Genomic DNA, 18,166 nt, shown 5'->3' with positions numbered 1-18,166 from the left:
TATAGTTCTCTCTCTTAAATACTAGATTCCCCAGGACAGGGCACGGGGGCAGGCCTGGCAGAAAGAGGCGAGGAAATGGACACAAAATGGAATGGATGGCCTGGAGGCCCTGCCCTACTCAGGGCGTCTGCCTGCCTTGGGGCCCCAGGGTTGGGCTGCCTGTGAGGGGAGAGGGGACAGCAGCTTCCTCTGGTCCAGTTATTGCAGAGGCGTGGGGTGGGCTCCCTTCCCTTCCCAGCCCTCAGTTCTCAGGATTATTTCTGCCCTTCTTTGAGGACAGGGCAGGGCCTGAGCTCCTCTGGTCTGGGAGCCGCCCCTTGCCCCAAGAGGACTCAAACTCGGGCCGGGCTGGAGTGGGGTGCCGCTGGCCAGCGCCTGCTAGTAGCTGCTCTGGTGGCCCGTGAGAATGTACAGGTTGCTGTGAGCCCCTGGGTTGTCGGTGGGGGTGCTCTCCAGGATGATGTCCCTGTGGGGGGGAGGGCCGGAGGTGAGTGAGGTGGGGAAGGCCCCGGGCATGTCCCTCTGGCCTCCAGGATGTCTGACGGGGAGGCCTGGACGCCACGTCCTACCTGTGGGCCCCAAGCACTCGAAAGATCCTGGTCTCATCTGTGATCTCCTGGGTCACCTGGGAAGGAGAGGGGCATGAGGCCACCCCTGTGAGTCTTCTCCTAAAAGGTGGGGACAGCCCAGTAGGGGGCAGCCCACTTCCTAAGCCCCTTTTACCTCATTGGTGTCCAGGCTGCGACCCTGCATCCCGTGGCTCCAGAAAGCCAGCACACTGTCCTGCAGACACACTAGGAGGGACCAGGTGGCCATCAGCCCTGTGTCTGCCTCGGGGACGCTGGCTCCCCCAGCCACGCTCCAGGTCCAGGTTGGGGCCGCTGAGGCCCTCCCGGACCACAGGGGGCCAGGATGGCTCTTGAGAGGGGCTCTGGAGACTGCTCCCCCACCCGGCTGCGGTCGCTCACTCACCCACAGTCTCAATGGGGAAGTCGAAGGTCAGCTCGGGTGCCAATGTGGCCGTGGGCTCGCCCAGCAGGTCCACGATCCTCACGCAGCCTGCACAGGGAAAGGGCAGGTGGGCAGGAAGGGAGACCCCCCCTGGCTTCCCTCACCCCCACCCTCCACCATGCCCAGCCCTGACCCGGGGCACTCACGGTCAAAGCAGACTAGGACTGTGTCCCTGTCCACCTGGATCACCTGCTGGGCTGAGCCTGGAAGCCCCTCTGCAGACAGAGAAGGGAGAACAGCTGAGCCACCAGCCCCGCTCTGGCCCCATATGGACATGGGGGTTAGGCTCCCGCCGGCCAAACACACCTCAGCCTCACCACCGCCTGGTGGGGCCAAGAAAGCCATTCTCGCCGAACAGCTGGAAACAGAAGCTCAGAGAAGCCAGGTGAGCCACACCGGGCGGCTCAGTACCTGTGCAACCTCAGTTTTCTGGGCCCGTTTCCTGACTGTCACACAGGCTCGACCGTGCCTCCGTGTAGGCCCGTCCGTGTTCAAGAACGAAATATGGTGTGTAGGACCCTGGCAAGGGCTGGCACGCAGCAGGGCCTTGGTCCAGCGTGCCACGCCTTCTCCTCTGCCTGTTGGCACTCACTCTGCTCCCCGGCACTGCCCCACCCCCAGGGCCCCCCTCCTGGCTCAGCATGGAGGCCTCAGCACAGCCTTGCCTCGTTTGGCTTTGTCCCAGCAGCCCCTATGGTGCAGGTTTTTCTTATTTGCTGTGCCCTCTGGTCTAAGAGTAAAATCTTTTATGGAAGCCCAGCTGGAGAGAGGCCGAGGGCTCCCGCCCCAAGGTGTGTGTGGCGCCCTGGCTGTATTGTGCACGCGCGCACACGCGCACCCAGCTCACCAGGTGGGATGAGGACATCAGGCGTCAGGCCAGCCTCCAGGGGCAGGATGTGGAACAGGACACGGCAGCCAGGGCCCTCAGGGCCCTCGGCCCCCACGCACACCTGCGGTAGCTCCTTCCCATCCAGCACCAGTGGCTCCAGCATCCCTGCTGGGCTAGGCAAGGGGCTGGAGAAGTTCTGGGGGGAGCAGGGGGGTCAGGTCTCCTTTCCCAGCATGGCCCAGCCACCCGCCGCCCAGGGTCCCAGCGCCCTGCCCGCCCGCCCCGCACCTTCAGCAGCAGGAACTTCTGCAGCGGCTCGTACCACTGCAGCAGGAGCAGGCTGGCAGGCAGGGCGGCGAGCAGGAAGGTGCTGCCTGTGTAGGGGTTCCGCACTGCAGGAGAGGCAGGTGGTGGGCACCGGCCCGTGAGCCCACCCCCTCCACTCTCCCCACCGCGGCCCATTCAGCCAGCTCTTACCCACGCGGCACTGCAGGCAGCCTTTGGTGTCAGGAATCTTGGTGGACAGGGCAAAGCGCCTGCAGGGGGAAAACCAGGCCATGTCATGGGGGCCATGGTGGGCGCCGCCCAGCAGAGCCCTAAGAAGTGGAGTTCATCACCTCCCCAACCTTCTAGGGGCGAGACTGAGGCTTGGGGAGGCTGCACCCGGGTGAGCCAGCTGGGAAGGGTGCAGGAACTGAGGCCATCTCGAGGTGCAGACCCCCAGCAAAGCCCAGAACCGCTCTGCTTCAGGGTCACAGCTGAGTGCGCGGCCCTGGACCAGCCACTAAGGTCTCTGCACCTCAACGCCGCCACCTGCAGGACAGGGCTAGCAGCGAGGGGCAACGGAGCTGGAACTGGGGAGGCTGCCAGCCGGTAGGGCGCCTGCCCTGCGCGCACCTCACCCCCAGGTCAATGTCCTGCGTGCCGACGCCCCCACACCCTATTTCCAGTCACTCAAAGTCCTTCTTAGGCAAAAGACAGGGCGTCAGTGAGGAAATGAATGAAGAAGTAAGAACATGGAGGGTCCGCAGCTCATCAGCGGGGGCCTGGCGGCGCGAGCACGGGAACAGCCCCATCCGCAGGCTGCATGTCACCGGTGAGCCGTCAGCCCCAGGCCAGCAGGGCCTGCAGGGAAATGAGCAGCCGCTGCCTCAGCTGACGCTGCCACACGGGTGGCTCACCCTGGAGCCTGGGAGAAGCAGGGTCCTCGCCTTGACTGCCGGCGTCCCCCCAGCCCCTACGGCACTTCCTGAGCCTGTTCCTTCCTCAGGACCAGGGCCACAGGTCAGCAGAGCCGGCCTGCTGAGGCGCTGCACCTGCCCTCTCGCTCTCCAGCTGTGCTCTCTTCTCTCCCTGGTTCCTTCCACTTCCTCCCCAGCTGGCCTTTGCATGAGACAGAGGCAGAGATTTCTGCATTTGTCTTTCTCTCTGAGCAATTCTGGTGCCCTGAATTTACATTTGACGTGGACACCAAGAGCCTGCTGTTTCCCACACATGCCCCGAGTGCCTGTGACCTGCGGGGGCTCTAACGGGCCTGCTTCCTGCAGGTCCTGGGCTGAAGCAGAGAAGCGGCTGGAGACTGAGCTCAGGAAGCCCGAGGCCACGGGCTCCAGGTGCGCCCTCCAGAGAACAGGCAGGAAGGGCCGGGCCAAACCCCCATTCCTCCCCCACCCCCGATCTCCCCAGCGGGTGTAGCACTGGCCTGGCCTCCTCTGCCCTCCCCTCCCAGCCCACCGGCTGCCACCACCCACCTGGTCAGGGCGAGGTCTAGCCCCCAGCCCACGCCCTCCTCGGAGCTCAGCCTCGCCCGCCCGGGACTGATGGAGGTCCCCCTTGCACATGTCAATACGACGCTGACCTCCGCCCCGCCCAGAGCTGATGACAGCTCCATCCTTCCGTTGCCTGGGCCAAAGTCCTCGGAGGCATCCCTACTCCATTTCTCTCCATCCACCGACCGTCAGGAAATCCTGTTATTTGACTTTGAAAATCAAACCAGAACCCACCACTTCTACTTCCCCGCTGCCCCGGCCCAAGCCATCAGGGCCCCAGCGGACAGTGCAATGGCCTCCTGACTCACCCCCGCTTCCACCCTTGCCCACGAGTCCATTCCCTGCACAGAGGCTGCAGTGACCTCAACACTTCCACCCCCGTCACTCTTCAGAAGCGGCCTTCAGGCTGCTTGGCACAAAGTCAAAGGCCTGGCTGTGGCGACGGGCCCCCCCCACTTCCTACCCCCCGTCACCTCCCTTCCACTCCATCCATCTGGCCATGCTAGCCTCCCTGCTGCTCCTCAGTCAGGTCGGGCCACTCTGCCTCAGGGTCTTTGCACTGGCTGTCCCCACCCACCTTGGGGGGCCTTCCCTGGATGGTGGCAGACTTGCTCCTTCACCGCCTCCCAGTCTTTGCTCAGACAGCACCCTCTCCACAAGATCCGTCCTGACCACCCCGTTTCAATTCACGCCCTACCCTCTTCTCCCTGCTCTTCTTCACGTAGCACTTCATGCATCGCCACAGAACACACTCCCCTTCCTGTGGGCCTGTCCCTCTCAACAACCTCTAGAGAACGGGAGGGTCTCTCGGTGCACAGCGGTATCTCGAGCCCCCACCCAGCTGGCACATTCACGGCGCTGAGAAGGTATGCGTTCAAAGACTGAGTGAAGGACTCTGTCGTGGACGCCGCCTCGGCACCTCAATTAAGACCAGATACAATCTGCACCTCTGGAGGCCTCCCGACCCCTCCCACTCCCTTACCTCACTCCCACCTCCTCAGTATCTCCTGAGTCGGCCCAGTTCTCACCATGCGGTAGCCGAATCCCGTCCTTTCCGGGGGCCTCTTGTCAGTCTCCTCACTGCCCCCACAGCCAGCCAGCTGATGCCTCTAGTCATCTGTCCAGATGAGCCCTTCTCCCTTTCCTCACAGCCCCAGGAGAGGACATGTGCCCCGACCTGGCCCCCCAGCGCCCCGTTGCCTGGCCTAGGTGGCTGTCTTGGGGGAGGCAGAGACCCAAGCTAGCCCGCTGAGCACGGGCCGGGATGTTTGTGGAAATTATATGGGAACAAGGTCTAGCTGCACAGGTGCTGCGCCAGGGGATAGTCAGCCCACAACTGCGGCAGCCATCACTTGCCAGCAAGGCTTATGTGAGAATGAAGGCGACGAGGAACACAGAGCCAAGAGAGGCAGAAAGATCCCTGAGGTTGCTGTTTAAGCCCAGATCCAGCCAAGCCTGAAGCTAACCGAGACTTTAATTAATGAACCAATACATTCTCTTTTGTGCTTAAGCCAGTGAGCTGAGTCACCTGCAACAAGAAAAACCCTTACTGACAGAGTTCTGAAACACTCGTGGGGGGCCTCCCTGGTGGTGCAGCGGGTTGAGCGTGTGCTGTGACGCTGCCCACGGCCTCTGCACAGAGGTTCGATTCCCAGCCGGCCAGAGAGAAACCCACATGGCGTGGCAGACCTCTCCTGTCTCGCCCGCTGCTCCCCTCAGCAGTGTCCTTGGTCTGTCTGCCCGTTCTACTCCCTGCCCTGTTTCTGGTGAATTCTCTCACCCTCCTGTGCCTCTGACTGTACCCCAGTTCTTGAGTAAATAAATAAATAAAACACTCGTGGGAAGGCTGCCAGTTGAATAAAGCCCACATCCTGGGCCTGGCATCAAAGGGGAGGCCCTGCCCCCTGTGCAGCCTCCCCGGGGGTTGTCCTGACCTCCTGCCTCAGGCCAAACCCGTCACAGCTCCCAGTGCTCTAGATGCGCTTCTAACTTGCTGTTCCCTCTGCCCGAAGGCTATTCCCTCCATCTGCCCAGAAGATCTCCAGGTGCTGTCACACCCCACGAGCTCATCAGGGCTCGCTGGGTCCCTGCCCAAGGCCCCCTTCGTCTCAGGACTAGGGGGCTGTCTGTCAAGGACTTCTTTGATTCTGCATCCCTAAGCCCAGCACAAGACCCGGCGCATAGTAAGTGCTCAGTAAACGTTGCCCCACACCCGACCAGCCACTGCGCCCCCAGCGTGCCAAGCCCTTCCACAGCCACTGGCTCTTTCTCGTCCCCAGTAGGTAGCAGAGGATCAGCTGCAATGACCGGCAAGGAGACAGGCTCAGAGGCAAAGCCGCCAGGCTGGGGTCACAAAGATGCAGTCACAGGCTAGGTCACCTTCGAGCCCCTCTGCTCCCCACTGCCTCCTCCCAGCCCCCTCCCCTGCCTCCTCCCTGCCCCACCTGGGGATGATGCGCTGGGTGAGGCGGTTGGTGGGGATGGAGAGGGGAACCTGTTGCTGGAGTCGCCGCTGCTCAAACAGGCCTGGGAGGTCGTGGGCCCAGATATGTGTGGATTTCCCTGCCAGGGAGAGAGGGGGTCAGGGTGCGTGGGGGATGGGGGGGCTAATCGGGGCCCATCTGCCCCCACCTGTACCTGAGAGCGAGAGCAGCACGTTGTTCACACAGTAGAGCCAGATGCAGCGGTGGGAGATGAGCTGGAGGCCAGAGCAGAGGTGGAGGGTCAGTAACCCGGCCTGGCCCGGCCCCCCACTCCGCGGGCTCACCTTCTCCAGGGTGTCCTCGTGCAGCTCGTGCAGGTTGAGGGTGTAGACGCCTTCCTCGGCCCCCACCACCAGGAACTGGTCTGCAGGTTCGGACATAGGGTCAGGGGTCATCCCCACCCCCTGGGCCACGCTGGGGACTGCCACGCCATGGCACCCTCCCTGCCCCAGGCCTACCACGGGTGACAGGGTGGACCCAGGTGACCGCAGCGTGGATCCGCAGGGGACAGCCATTGAAGACCTTGGAGAAGCAGGCGCCCATCTGCGGGGGAGAGGCAGAGGCGGCTGAGGGGCACAAGACTGGAGGGGCAAGGAGGGCAGGGAGGGGGGACCCCACAGAACTGTGGGGCTGAAGAAACAAAAATACTTACGTGCACCTTGGGCGTTGGGGGAAGCCCATGGCAGGATGATCTCTGGGGGAAAAAAGGAGTCAGGGCCGAGGGATTCCCTGGCCCCCAACTTCCCAGCCCCTCTGTGGCACCTCCTCACCTCAGGATCCTCCCGGTGTTTCATGGTGGTCCAGGCGGTGGGGAGCTGGGGGGGGCTTTCAGGCCCTGGGAGAGGTGGAGGTGGGGTTCCTGCAGGCACAGACCTATGAATTCCAGCCCCAGCTCTCCTACTCCAAGCCCCCCCAGGGCCTATATCCCCAGGGCGGGGGCTCACGTGGGGGGCTGGCTCGAGGGTCCTCGGTGGGAGGTTCAGCAGGGGACAGCCCCACGAATGGGGCTCGCTTGATGGTTCCTATGGTGTCATCTGGGGAGTCCAGCTCCTGGCAGGAGAATGGAGGCCACGCCCCGCTGTCAGCAGGTCCCCTGAGCTATAAACTCCCCGCTGCCCTCGCCAGCATGCCACCACTCCCTACCTGCAGCGGCAAGGCTGGCCGGATGGTCAGGCTCCTGGGGACACAGCAGAGGGAGGTGAAGCATGAGAAGAGACTGGGCCCGCCCAAACCCTCCGGCCTGCACCCTCTGCCCCGGCCCCTCACCTTTCCTCTAGGGCCTCCTGGACTGACTGCAGCAGGCTCCTGGCCGGTGCAGGGGAGGGGGGTCAGAGGTCGGCTCCTCTGGTGCCCCCTCCCGCGAAGCCTCCCTCTCTCTACTCACCCGCTCAGCTCCTCCTTTCCCAGCAGCGTCCACTCCTCCTCCCACTGGGGGGAACCAAGTCAGAAAAACGGGGAGAGAGGCAGAGAGGCACCGTGAGGGGGGCCAGGAGGTTGTGGGAGACACACCAGACAGGCAGAAAGGAAGTGAGTGGTAGCAGGCAGGCGGTGACGAAAGACAGAGACAATGAGGCGAAGAGATTGTGAAAGAGAGACAGATGGACAAACGGCAGGAGAGAACGAGACAGACAGCGAGAGCCAGGCGGAGAGACCGAGGTGGTGGGAGCGAAGGAGATCTGACAGGGAGCAAGCGGGAGCAGTGAGTCATCCTCCAGGCCGGCGCAGGGCAAGCGAGGCACTGCCGAGCGGGGCGCTGCCAGAAAGGCACCGTCACCCTCACTCGAAAAGCGGCCCAGGCCCATGGGCCGGCCCGTCCTGCTCAACCTCCAGCCAGGCTGCCCTCCCCACCTGCGACCGCCCCTCTGCAGCCAGCCCTCACCGGTTCATTTAGCGGGTCTGTTTCCTTCCTGCGTGGGGCACCAAATTTCACCTGGTGAACTGGGGGTGGGGGGTGCAGCATACAGAGGTTAGGGGGTGGAGTGTCGGGACTGACCCCCATGCTCACACCAAATCCTGATACACAGCCCCCACCACCAAGTTCACACACACCCCCCCTCCCATCCAATAGAGTCCTTCCGACCGAGTCCTCACCACACAGGGTACCCCATCAAATCTGCACAGTCCCCCCAAATCCACATAAACAGTTTCCCCCAAGTCCACACACAGCTGCCCAGGAGACTCACACTGGATCTCCGAGGGGGTCCTCTCGGCCGGGCCATGCTGCCCCCGGGAGTGGATGGTGTCTGGAAACATGTCGTAAGTCTAAGGGAGAACAAGAGCAGGCCTCACCCCGGCTACCCTCCCAGGCGCTCTACACACACCAACATGTTCATTTTCACGACAACCCTCTGAGACCACAAGGGAGGAAACGGCACCCTCATTTCCCAGATGAGAGAGCCGGCCCAGGGAGGCAAGTGACAGGCCCCACAGAGAGCAGAAGACGGCCTAGCCAGGGCACGGCCAGCCTGGGCCAAGAGCAGCTGCTGTGAGGGGGGCGGGGAAGTGAATGCTAGCTCAGGGGAGAGCCCCTACGGGGAACACAACTGCAGAGAAGCTCCCAGAGTGGAAATGCCCAAGACAAAGAGAACTTGACCAAATCACCTTCACATTTCACATAGCCAGGCCAGGCCCAGCCGTGTCTCCCCAGTTCCCCACTTACCTCCAGTTCACAGTCTTCTGGGGAGGGGGTTCCCAGGTGGGGGTCATTGACTTTGTCCAACAGCTGTGTGAGCAGAGCCCGAGGGAGCTGCTGGGTGGTGAATGGGTGCTAGAGGATGGAGGGGGACAGGTTGGCCCCTGGCTTGCCGGCCCCTGCTTTCCAGCATTGCTACCCCTGCCCCACCCCTCTGCCTCCCACCTGCAGAAGCTTCTCTGCTGTTGGTCTCTTCTTGGGGTTCTTGGTCAAGGCCAGCTTGAGGAAGTGGTGGAAATTCTGGGTCCTAGTGGGCACAAGAGTCCCCCACCCCCAGACCCAGGTGAGCGCTCGGTTCAGGGCATCCTGTCAGCTACCACCTGCCGCCAGAGGAGCCACCTAGGCCCGAGCCATCTCTACTGCAGCATAACAGCAACTCCATCACACCCTCCTCCCTGTCCCCACTGGTCCTCAGTCAGTCCAGGTGGAGCCTAGGCTCCTCCCATGGATGGTCTGTGGAGCCCCGAGAGAGCAGGGCTCTAGAGGCTGGCCCTGGATGTGGCAGAAGCCTCCTCCCCGCCTTGGGGCCCCAACAGGGGGACCTGGGCCCTCACCAGCGTGTCTTGTCCCTCAGCTTGGGTGGTTGGAAGCTGCTCTTTGACATGAGCATCAAAGCCCTGTGGAGAGGACAAGATGAGGGGTCAAGGGTCAGCAGGGACCTGGGGTCAGGCCAGGGGCTCCTGTTAAGCTGACCTCATGGGGTGCAGGTGGAAGAGAGGGGGCTGCAGCTCGCCCAGCTCGATGGCGGTGATGCCCAGTGCCCAGACGTCACACAGCTCATTATAGCCACCTTTGCGCTCCACAGCAGCCACCTCCGGGGCCATCCTAGAGGTGGGGGCACAGTCGGATGGCCAGGTGCCCCATGTGGCCCTCGCCCCCTCAGGCTGAGGTGTAGCCTCACCAGTACGGAGTCCCAATGAAAGACTTTCTCTTAGCCACGGATGCCGTCAGTTCTCCCGACACCCCAAAGTCAGCTGCAGGGAGAAAGAGCTACTCTTACCCGCCGCTGGCCAAGGCTCCCTGCCCACCTCCAGGCCTCAGGCTCAGGATGTACTTGGCGGGGCTGACAGCAGGTGGCCCAGGTTCAGCCTCATTTGTCACTGGCCCAAAACAAGGCCAGGCCCCCCTCCTGGAAGTGGTCAACCCCCTTTGATCCCTCACCAAGTGCCTGTTGGATTCCCCACCACAGCCAGCTTCTACCAGCAAAGAGCTTGCTTCCCCCCAAGGGAAAACTAAGGCTCGAGTAGCAAAGTGACTTGCCCAGGGCCACCCGGCACCTGGAAGCAGACTCTAAGACCTCAGGAGCACCCACAAACCCTCACCCTGATTGTGACCCCGGGTACTGACCCAGCTTGACATCTCCCTGGAGGGTGAGGAGAAGGTTGGCTCCCTGTGGGAATGGAGAGAGAATCCCGTCTGGTGCCCCAGAGCCTTTTCCTCCCTCCCGCCGTGCCCGGGTCAAACCCCTACCTTGATGTCTCGGTGCATCTTCCCCTGAGAATGCAAGTGGTGCAGCCCCTGGGGACAAAAAGGAGGCCCTGAGGGCTGCAGCCCAGCACTATCCTACCTCTCCTGAACCCCCTCCCAGGACCGGGGCCCCCCACCCAAGCCGCTTCCTCCTCCCCTCTCCCCAAACAGGAAGTGACTGAGCCAAGAGGGAAATGGGCTGCTTCCGGCAGCAGAGCAGGGGCCCCTGCCCCCAGGACCCACAGCCCCTCAGACCAGCCCTGCCCAAGGCACTCCACCCGCACCCACCCCACCCCCCCCAGCTGGCTGGACTCCTGCCCCCAGCTTCTGGGGACTCGGGGCGTCAGCATCCTTAGGGGCCCAGCTACCTTCAGTGCCTCCCGGCAGACATAGGCAATCTGCCGTTCCTCCAGGGGCCCGGTGGCTGTAGGGAAGGGGTGAGGATCGACACAGGGTCTGGGGGATATGCTGACCCTCCCAAACCCCCCTGGGAGGGGGAGAGCAGGCACTGCGAGGTGGAAGGAGTGTTGGCCATGTCTCGGGGCACACCCTGGAGCCCAGAGCCCAGAGACGGACAGCGTTTCTCTCAAGGTCACACAGCCCATTAGGAGCGGAGAGGGAGTGAAGCAGTCCAGGGCCCCAGGGCTCCCCTCTGGCCCTGGGGTGGGGGTGAGGGTGGGGAGCAGGCTGCGGCCCTCTGGGGGCCCTCACCGTGGTAAATCTCCTGCAGAGACCCCCCTCCACAGAACTCCATGCAGATCCACAAGCGGTCATTCCTGGGGGAGGGGGCGGGACACAGAGCCGGGTGGGCGCAGGGCAGGGCCGCGGGGGCTGCCCAGAGGGGCAGGGGGCACAGCAGCCTCACCTGAGGTAGCTGCCAATGTAGGCCACCACATTGGGGTGCCGGCACTCGCGCAGAATGGTGATTTCCTGCTGGAGGGAGCTGATGTCGTCCCCTGGGGCGCACAGGGCATCATGAGGCGCCGCACCGGGGTCGCCCTGACTCAGCGCCCCCATCTGCAGAATGGGCACAGGGCGCGCCCGCCCCGCGGGCCGGCGGGCGCCGCACGGGGCCTCCCGCCGCCGCCCGGGCCCCGGGAAGCGCCCGCTCCCGCCGCCCCGGCGCCCCGGCGCCCCGGCGCCCGCCCTGCCGCCCGCGCGCAGGCCCGCCGGGCCTCACCCGGGTCCAGCTTGACGATCTTGACGGCGGCCAGCTCCGACGTGACGGCGTCGCGGGCCTGCGGGCGGCGGGCAGGGCGCGGCGAGGTGAGGGGGGCGCGGGGGGCGGCCCCGCGGCCCGCGCCCCCGCGCCCCCCGGCCGCCCCGCACCTTGTAGACGTCGCCGTAGGTCCCGGCGCCCACGCGCTGCAGCAGCTCGAAGCGGTCCCGCGGGTCCTGCAGCGACACGTCCCGCAGCAGCGCCATGGCCCGGCGCCGGGCGGCCGGCGGGCGGGCGGGCGCAGCTGCGGAGCCGGCGCGGGGCGGCGCGGGGCGGGGCGGGCCGGGGCGGGGCGCGCGAGGCCGCGGGGCGGGGCGGCGCGAGCCCGGGGATGTCCCGGCGCCCGGCCGGGAGGCGGCGCCCGCGGGACGGGCCCGAGGCCGCCGGGGAAGCCCCGGGCCGGGCGGCGCCCCCGCGCGCGGCCCTTCCGCCAACCACCCGTCAGCCGCGCCCGCGGGTGGGAGCCCGAGGCCGGGGACCGCAGGCGGGGGAGAGGGGCCCCCCCGCCCCCCAAATGAAACACGACGTCTTTCTTTTTTACAAAATGTATTTATCTTCCTTGGAACTGAAAAATAAATCTATGTACAAAACAGGAAGCGATCAGGCTTCCCTCTCCGCTCGCAAGCCCCTGCAGATTTCCTCCGGGGTCCCCCGAGACGGGCTGGACCTCGGGGGCGCCCCCGCGGGGTGGGAAGAGAGGTCGGCTCTGACCTGGGGCCAGTTTGGTCAGGAAGGGGGCGGGGCTCAGGGCTCACACTGGCCCGGTCGGTCCAGGACTTTTGGGGTAAGGATGCGACGAAGACAGGATTTCCAAATTCTGGAGGCGTTACGTCCTCTGGGGCAGGGAGCTTGGATTTCCAAGGGACGGAATTCTGAAGTGCAGGAAAGAACTCCCGGGGCTGAGCCGGCCCTGGGTTCCCGGGCTGGCGGTGGGCCCTGTAACGCTGGGGTAAAGGATGGGACCTTGGCCAGGGGGGCCGGGAGCAACCCCGGTCAGGCCTAGGTTAGCACCCCGCACGGAGGTGGAGCCTGACTCTCCGGAGGTTGGGCCTTCACAGACTGAAGATGGGGGCCTAGGGTGAGGTTTCCGTTGGCCAGATAGGATTCTGGGGGGTGGGTTTCAAACTCCAATGCCAGGCAGGGTCCCAGTCCCTGGGCTGAAGTCTGTTCATACTGCAGGGACCCAGAGCCTGGTCCAGGTAGAGCTGGGGCATGGAGGCTGGGCTAGGCTCCCTGGGGGGGGGGGCGGGGGCGGCCGAGCCGTACTCCTATCAGCCAGACCCAGTGTAGTTCAGAGGCCCTTGCGCTGCCGCTTGAGAAAGGAAAGCGTGTAGTCGCTGGGTGTGGACACCTTCTGCTTCTTCATCTGCACCTGTGACTGTGCTGTGAGCTGTAGCTTGATGGCGCTCGAGTTGATCTTCGTGGCCACCAGCAGTTCCTTCATGCCCTTCATCTTCTCGCTCTGGAAAGTGAGCACCGGACCCTCTGGTGGCGGTGATGCGGCAGGCGCTGGCACCGAAGCCACACTGCCGCCTTCAGGGCCCCGGGCAGTGCCAGGGACTGTCCCAGGGGGCTTCCTCGGGGGTCCTGGCACGGCACCCTGGCCGGCAACGGGGACCTTATCCAGTGCTGGCTTCTTGGGTGGTGGCGGCTCCTCAGGCTTGGACTCACGCCTTGGGCCTCGCCGCCGGCCTTCCCGGGCTTCCTCACCCCAAGGCTCCTCAGCCTCCGTAGCTTCGGCCTCGCGGCTCACTATGCGGACCTTCTGCCGCACCTGGGCGGGTGGGGAGGGCAAGCTGAGAGGAAGGTGGCAGCCAGGGGCCAGAACTGCAGGACCCAGCCTCAGCCATCCTGTCTGTGGCTTCAGCACAGTCGCACCCAAAGGGGATGAACAGACTTCAGGGGTCTCCAGTAGCAGCAGTTCCCGGTCCCCCCACCCCCCAGTGCCGCTGCCCCTCACCTGTCCCTCAAAGCGGCCTAGGGACTGCACAAGGAAGGTGGCCCAGCCCACGTGCAGCACGGGCGTGGGGCTGCCCTCCTCCCATTTGCAGATGCCATCGTAGAAGCGCAGCAAATGGGCAAAGCACTCTGGGTCCTGCAGGGCGGAGCCCTGGCTCTGGGTGCCCTGGGAGAGGAGGACAGAGGCACAGTCAGATCCCCTTACTCGCTCCTCAGCAGGTGCAGGCCTGACTCTCCCACCCTCCTTGGCCCTGGGAGAGGTAAGCATAGGCTGAGCCGAGCCTTAGAACCTCCCTCGCTGCGGAAAGCTAGTCTCTGGCGAGGACGGGTGGGTAGGAGAGGCCATCACTCACTCCATCCCGCCCCCTCAACTGAATGAGTGGCCCCGGCTACAAAAAAGACGGGCTTCCACCCCATTTACCTGAAAGCACGAGACAGAAACCTCTAAAATACCCTGAGCACCAACAAACCTGGGCACAGGACCTTAGCTACCCTAGAAGGGAAGGGAGCTGTCTGCGTTGTGGCCCCTGACCCCTGCCTGTGCAGCAGTCCCCACATGCCATGGCTGGCAGCCCTGCTCTGGCAGGAGGGTGCACCCTGGCGGGCGCCTCAGCCATTCACCTGGGTCTGCTCTCCTGGCCTCTCCTCGCTGGCCTCCAGCAGGCTGGCTGCCTCCTTCAGCAGGTTGGGGATGACGTCATTGGCTACTTCAAAGAACTCCTTGTAGATCTCCTCGTCTTCGCGGCAGTAGTTGTAACTGTGAGAGCAGCAGGGCCACATGGGGTCTCGCCCATGGCGGGTACCCCCACAGACCCAGAGGGGGAAAGGAGTCTAGGTTTCTTTTCCTGGGTTACCCCAGGGACCTCACACCTGGCTAGGGCGCTCACTCCTAAACAACAGTGTCTGTGTCAGCACAGAGTAAGAGGGGGGCGTGGGATTTGGGGGGGGGGGCACTGCTGGATGCAGGAAACTGGGAGGCAAGGGGCAGCACAGAGAGGCATCAGGCCCTAATCAGGGCTTCCTGCCTCTGAGGGATGGTGGCCTTGCTGCAAAGAGGAAAGGACCGGACCCAGGTTTCAGTCGTGGGTGAGTGGTTAGAAATCGGGGAGTGGGGGAGGACGGGCGGAGGCCCGGGTGGAGGGTCCTCACTCCTGGATGACGGTGGCAGTGTCCGCCCAGGCCTGCAGGGCTTCCCGCACATTGCGGTTGCGACAGTGGTAGCCGGCCAGGTACATGTAGGGGTAGATGTGCTCATCCCGGTAGTAGGTCTTGGCTGAGGCGATGCCCTAGGGAGGGAGCAGAGGGGCTTCAGGGAGGCCACCCCATGAGTCACATCCAGAGGGGCACCTCCATCTCCACCTGCTGCGGGCCTCTCCACCAGGAGCTCCTCTCGAGGTCTGCAAGACTCTCTGAGGTCTGGGCCAGATGACAGGGGCATGGAACCAACATGAAAGCCCTCACGTCCAATCCAATGCCCCTCCACCTCCACCAATGCCCCCACCACCCTGGGCCTGTTGAACTCCAGAAGGACAATGAGAGGTTGCAGAAGAAGCAGGGTAGAGAGGGAAAATCCAGGCCCTACCCCTCCCAGGATGGGGAATCCAGAACAACCCTCAGACACCCTGACTGCACTGATTTACATACCTGGTAAATACAAAGTCAGCCTGCCACCCAAAATCAGAGCCTTCCTAGTTGGCATGGTCTGGCAGATAACTTTGAAGGCCTGGGACCATTATTAACATTAATTTATATGAAAAAAGTTCTGAGCATTCGCAGACTCCAAAAGAACAAATCATGCCAAATAGGAGGTTTTACCCTTGGACAGCAAGGGAAACCTGGATAAAGTGGGGACTGGACAGGCACTACCCACCAAAACATACCAAATTCTCTCCTTACTTGACCCCACCCAGTTCCCAGGTAGAAGGGAACCCCAGTGACTGCTGGGGCCTCCCTCTGGGCCCTCCAGAGACATCCCCACCTTGTGGTAGAGGGTGAGTGGGTCTGGTCGGCCAGGGGTGGGCTCCAGCTCCTCCAGATCGGCCAGGTTCCCCAGAGCCATGGGGTACCTGGGAAAGGGTCATGAGTCCAGGCTGCACCCAGCTCCCTAGCCCCCAAAGCCCAGTCCGGCAGCTCCCCCCACTTACCTTTCCAGATGTCCCAGGTCATAGAGCAGCCAGAGCAGCTTCTACGGGCCAAAGGAGAGGAGTATGAGCTGGGGGAAGGGAAGTGGGGGTGCTCAGTCTACCAGGCAGAGGTGGGGTCCAGCCCAGCAGGGGCCTCCCACCAGGTGGGCAGGAAGCAGCCCTTTACTGGAGTCCAAGCCTGCCAAGTTTCCACTGCACTGTCCTGAGTCCTGGCAAAGACCAGCCAGGAATCAACACCCATGACACAGAGGGGAGGCTGAAGCTCAGGGAGTGACAGCGCCTCCCAGGGCCCCCTGGGCACCCCTCACCTGCTGCAGCTGCAACAGCTCCAGGGAATCGGTGTGCAGATCAATGGAAGGGTTGATGGCACACACCATAAATGCCACCTCCATCTTGCGGTCACAGCGCATGTACGATCCTTTCAGGTACAGCCAGCTCTGGGGAGAGGACAAGACCAGGCTGTCTCAGGATGGCCTTCCCTGTGCCTGCTCCAGGAAACGACAGCCAGGAAAGGGGCCCTCTTGCTTTCCCTTCCTGGCATGTTAATGGTGAAGGGAAGAGGGGGGAATGGTCCAAGAAAGAAGTCCCCTCGGGCGGCTCCGGCCAGGAGAGTCTGGAGGGCCATACCCGCTCGGCTACACCCGCGTTGACAGTCTGGCCCCTGCGGTCCTCGTTGCCCTTGCCATGCCAGGTGACCTCAGCTGTCTGCTCCCCGTTGGGTCCAAACACTACCCAGGCGTGGTCTTCAGACAGGGCCAAGTGGACATCCCGGAGCCCAAGGGCCTGGCAGGCCCCCACCACAGCAAAGGCCACACCAGAGCTGTCAAGTTTGGTGCCTGTGGAAGGGAGAATAGAAGGAGGGTCCCTCTGGGTCTGGTCTCGGGGAAAGGGGCCACAGAGTGATGGGCCATGCTCCCTCTCAGCCCCCTCCCCGTGACCAAAAACTCAGACCCTCCCGTTCATCACACTCTCTTTCCTCCTGTGTGGAGAAAAGTCTCTCCCTTCCATCGTCCCTCAACAAGAGACCTGGGATCTTCCAGAGCTCCACCCGGTCGCCCCTTCTCCTTCTCTGCCACTGAGTTACAGATTTCGGTTCATTCGAGGACCTCCCCATTCTACTGCGCCTATCACATTAGACAGGGATGGCAAAAACAGGGCATGCGGGCCAACTCTTTTCACACGCCCACTGGCAGATACTTGGAATTTATCTCTGCTTGCTTTTCCTGCTAAGTTCAGAAGCGGCCTCAGATTCTATCTCAACATGGCCTCCATGGCCTGACTGCCACTCAGCGGGGCCTGGTGCAAAGAAAAAAGCTCTTTGTAAGCCCTGAGCCTTCAGCATTTTGAGGTCCAGCGCCAAGCCTCTTCATTTTCAAAGGATATTATTTAATTACTTCTAAAGCACCCCAATTTGGGCTCCTTGTCCCCTAAATCTGCTGCTGCTCTCTGTGCCTCTTGCTGGGCTGCAGGATCTCTGTAGGTGCTCAACGGTGGGGACGGAGGTGCTGCCAATGATCGGGATACAGTCCCAGGCCTGCTGTCTTCTGACTTTGACCCATTGTTTATCTTATCTGGGCTCCAACTTCCCTAACTACAAAAGGGGGGCTAACACCGGCCCCACCTAACAAGGCTACCAGGTTTCCCAAAGAGGTCAGGACACCATACAGTTCAGTGAAGAAGGGGAGTCAAGGTTCTCGGGTGGGATGGGACCGCGCCCCTTGCCATCTGTTGGGCTCCAACCTGTGATAAAGCTGAAGAGCGACTGGATGTGGGCTCGGTCCTTGAAGTAAGAGCGGCTGAGGCTGTTCCAGATCACATCGGAGACCTTCTTTACCAGTTCGCGGCTGGAGACGCCCCCCTCTCGCGGGTAGAGAGACAGGTCGACGGCGCCGCGAATCTGGGCGGTGAAGCGGGCATAGAGCGCGGCGATGATGGACAGGTCGGCCACGGGGAAGTAGGTGAGGCCGCCAGGAGGGTCAGGCGCGGGGCTGGGCTGGAAGGTGAGCTCGGGCACGTTGGTGGGAATGACGCGGTTGACAGCTAGGAAGTGCTCCACGAAGCCCAGGACCAAGGAGAGGAGCACCAGGTCCGGCTCCTCCCGGCCCAGCTCGGCGGCGAACAGGCGCACCACGTCGTCGATGGAGCGCAGCGGGAACAGCGTCTTCTGGGCGGCCTTCAGCCCCATGGCGGCGGGCCTCGGCCTGCGGCGAGCCGGGGGAGGGAGGGTCGGGCGGGCGCAGCCGAGGAGCCCCCTCCCAGGCTCTGCTAGGGTTTCCCCCCCACAATCCCTCGCTTCCCCGCCCCCCTCAGCCTCCCCCCATCTGCTCCCCCTCTTCCTCGGGTGCGACCCGCCGCCGAGGCTGCAGGGCCTTCTTGGCCCCCAAACCCCAGGAGCTCCGGCCCCGATGGGGGGCGCGGCCCTAGGACGCCGCTGAGGACCCTCTGCGGCCGCCCCGCTCCCTCTCTTCGCCCGGAACCCCGGCCCCCTGGAGTCCGTCCGGAAATCGCCCCCAGGCCAAGCCCCCCAAATCCCAAGGAGAGTCCTGGCCTCCGTCCCCCGCGCCCACCTCCGCGCTTACATCCCACACAAGGC

At 63.4% G+C, this 18,166-nt stretch overlaps 2 protein-coding genes across 6 annotated transcripts; both read right to left on the bottom strand.

Moving 5' to 3' along the window:
• Positions 1–378: 378 nt before the first annotated feature.
• MAP4K2 (mitogen-activated protein kinase kinase kinase kinase 2) lies at positions 379–11,676 on the bottom strand (the record flags this gene model as incomplete). Of its 2 annotated transcripts, none has more annotated exons than XM_084238143.1 (32): positions 379–466; positions 570–625; positions 724–794; positions 973–1,059; positions 1,158–1,226; positions 1,859–2,036; positions 2,129–2,232; positions 2,318–2,376; positions 6,054–6,171; positions 6,247–6,307; positions 6,377–6,456; positions 6,551–6,635; positions 6,745–6,786; positions 6,863–6,951; positions 7,037–7,142; positions 7,236–7,269; positions 7,359–7,397; positions 7,477–7,520; positions 7,972–8,030; positions 8,276–8,354; positions 8,752–8,859; positions 8,950–9,031; positions 9,339–9,401; positions 9,478–9,609; positions 9,686–9,758; positions 10,132–10,174; positions 10,255–10,302; positions 10,620–10,675; positions 10,963–11,027; positions 11,117–11,207; positions 11,432–11,489; positions 11,581–11,676. In XM_084238143.1, 32 exons carry the CDS (start codon positions 11,674–11,676, stop codon positions 379–381), a joined length of 2,463 nt encoding a protein of 820 aa, XP_084094269.1. The 2 variants fall into 2 exon arrangements, with proteins under 2 accessions (XP_084094269.1, XP_084094270.1); XM_084238144.1 differs by having other exon boundaries at positions 6,863–6,927.
• Positions 11,677–12,761: 1,085 nt separating this feature from the next.
• MEN1 (menin 1) lies at positions 12,762–17,758 on the bottom strand (the record flags this gene model as incomplete). Of its 4 annotated transcripts, none has more annotated exons than XM_084231964.1 (9): positions 12,762–13,244; positions 13,431–13,595; positions 14,051–14,186; positions 14,579–14,715; positions 15,408–15,495; positions 15,574–15,614; positions 15,882–16,010; positions 16,201–16,409; positions 17,299–17,758. In XM_084231964.1, 9 exons carry the CDS (start codon positions 17,756–17,758, stop codon positions 12,762–12,764), a joined length of 1,848 nt encoding a protein of 615 aa, XP_084088090.1. The 4 variants fall into 4 exon arrangements, with proteins under 4 accessions (XP_084088090.1, XP_084088091.1, XP_084088092.1 ...); XM_084231965.1 differs by having other exon boundaries at positions 17,314–17,758; XM_084231966.1 differs by having other exon boundaries at positions 16,306–16,409; positions 17,314–17,758.
• Positions 17,759–18,166: the final 408 nt, after the last annotated feature.

The sequence above is a fragment of the Talpa europaea genome, assembly GCF_964194135.1.
Source record: "Talpa europaea genome assembly, chromosome: 1".
Classification (NCBI taxonomy): Eukaryota; Metazoa; Chordata; class Mammalia; order Eulipotyphla; family Talpidae; genus Talpa; species Talpa europaea.
This window is presented reverse-complemented; position numbering and strand designations above follow the sequence as displayed.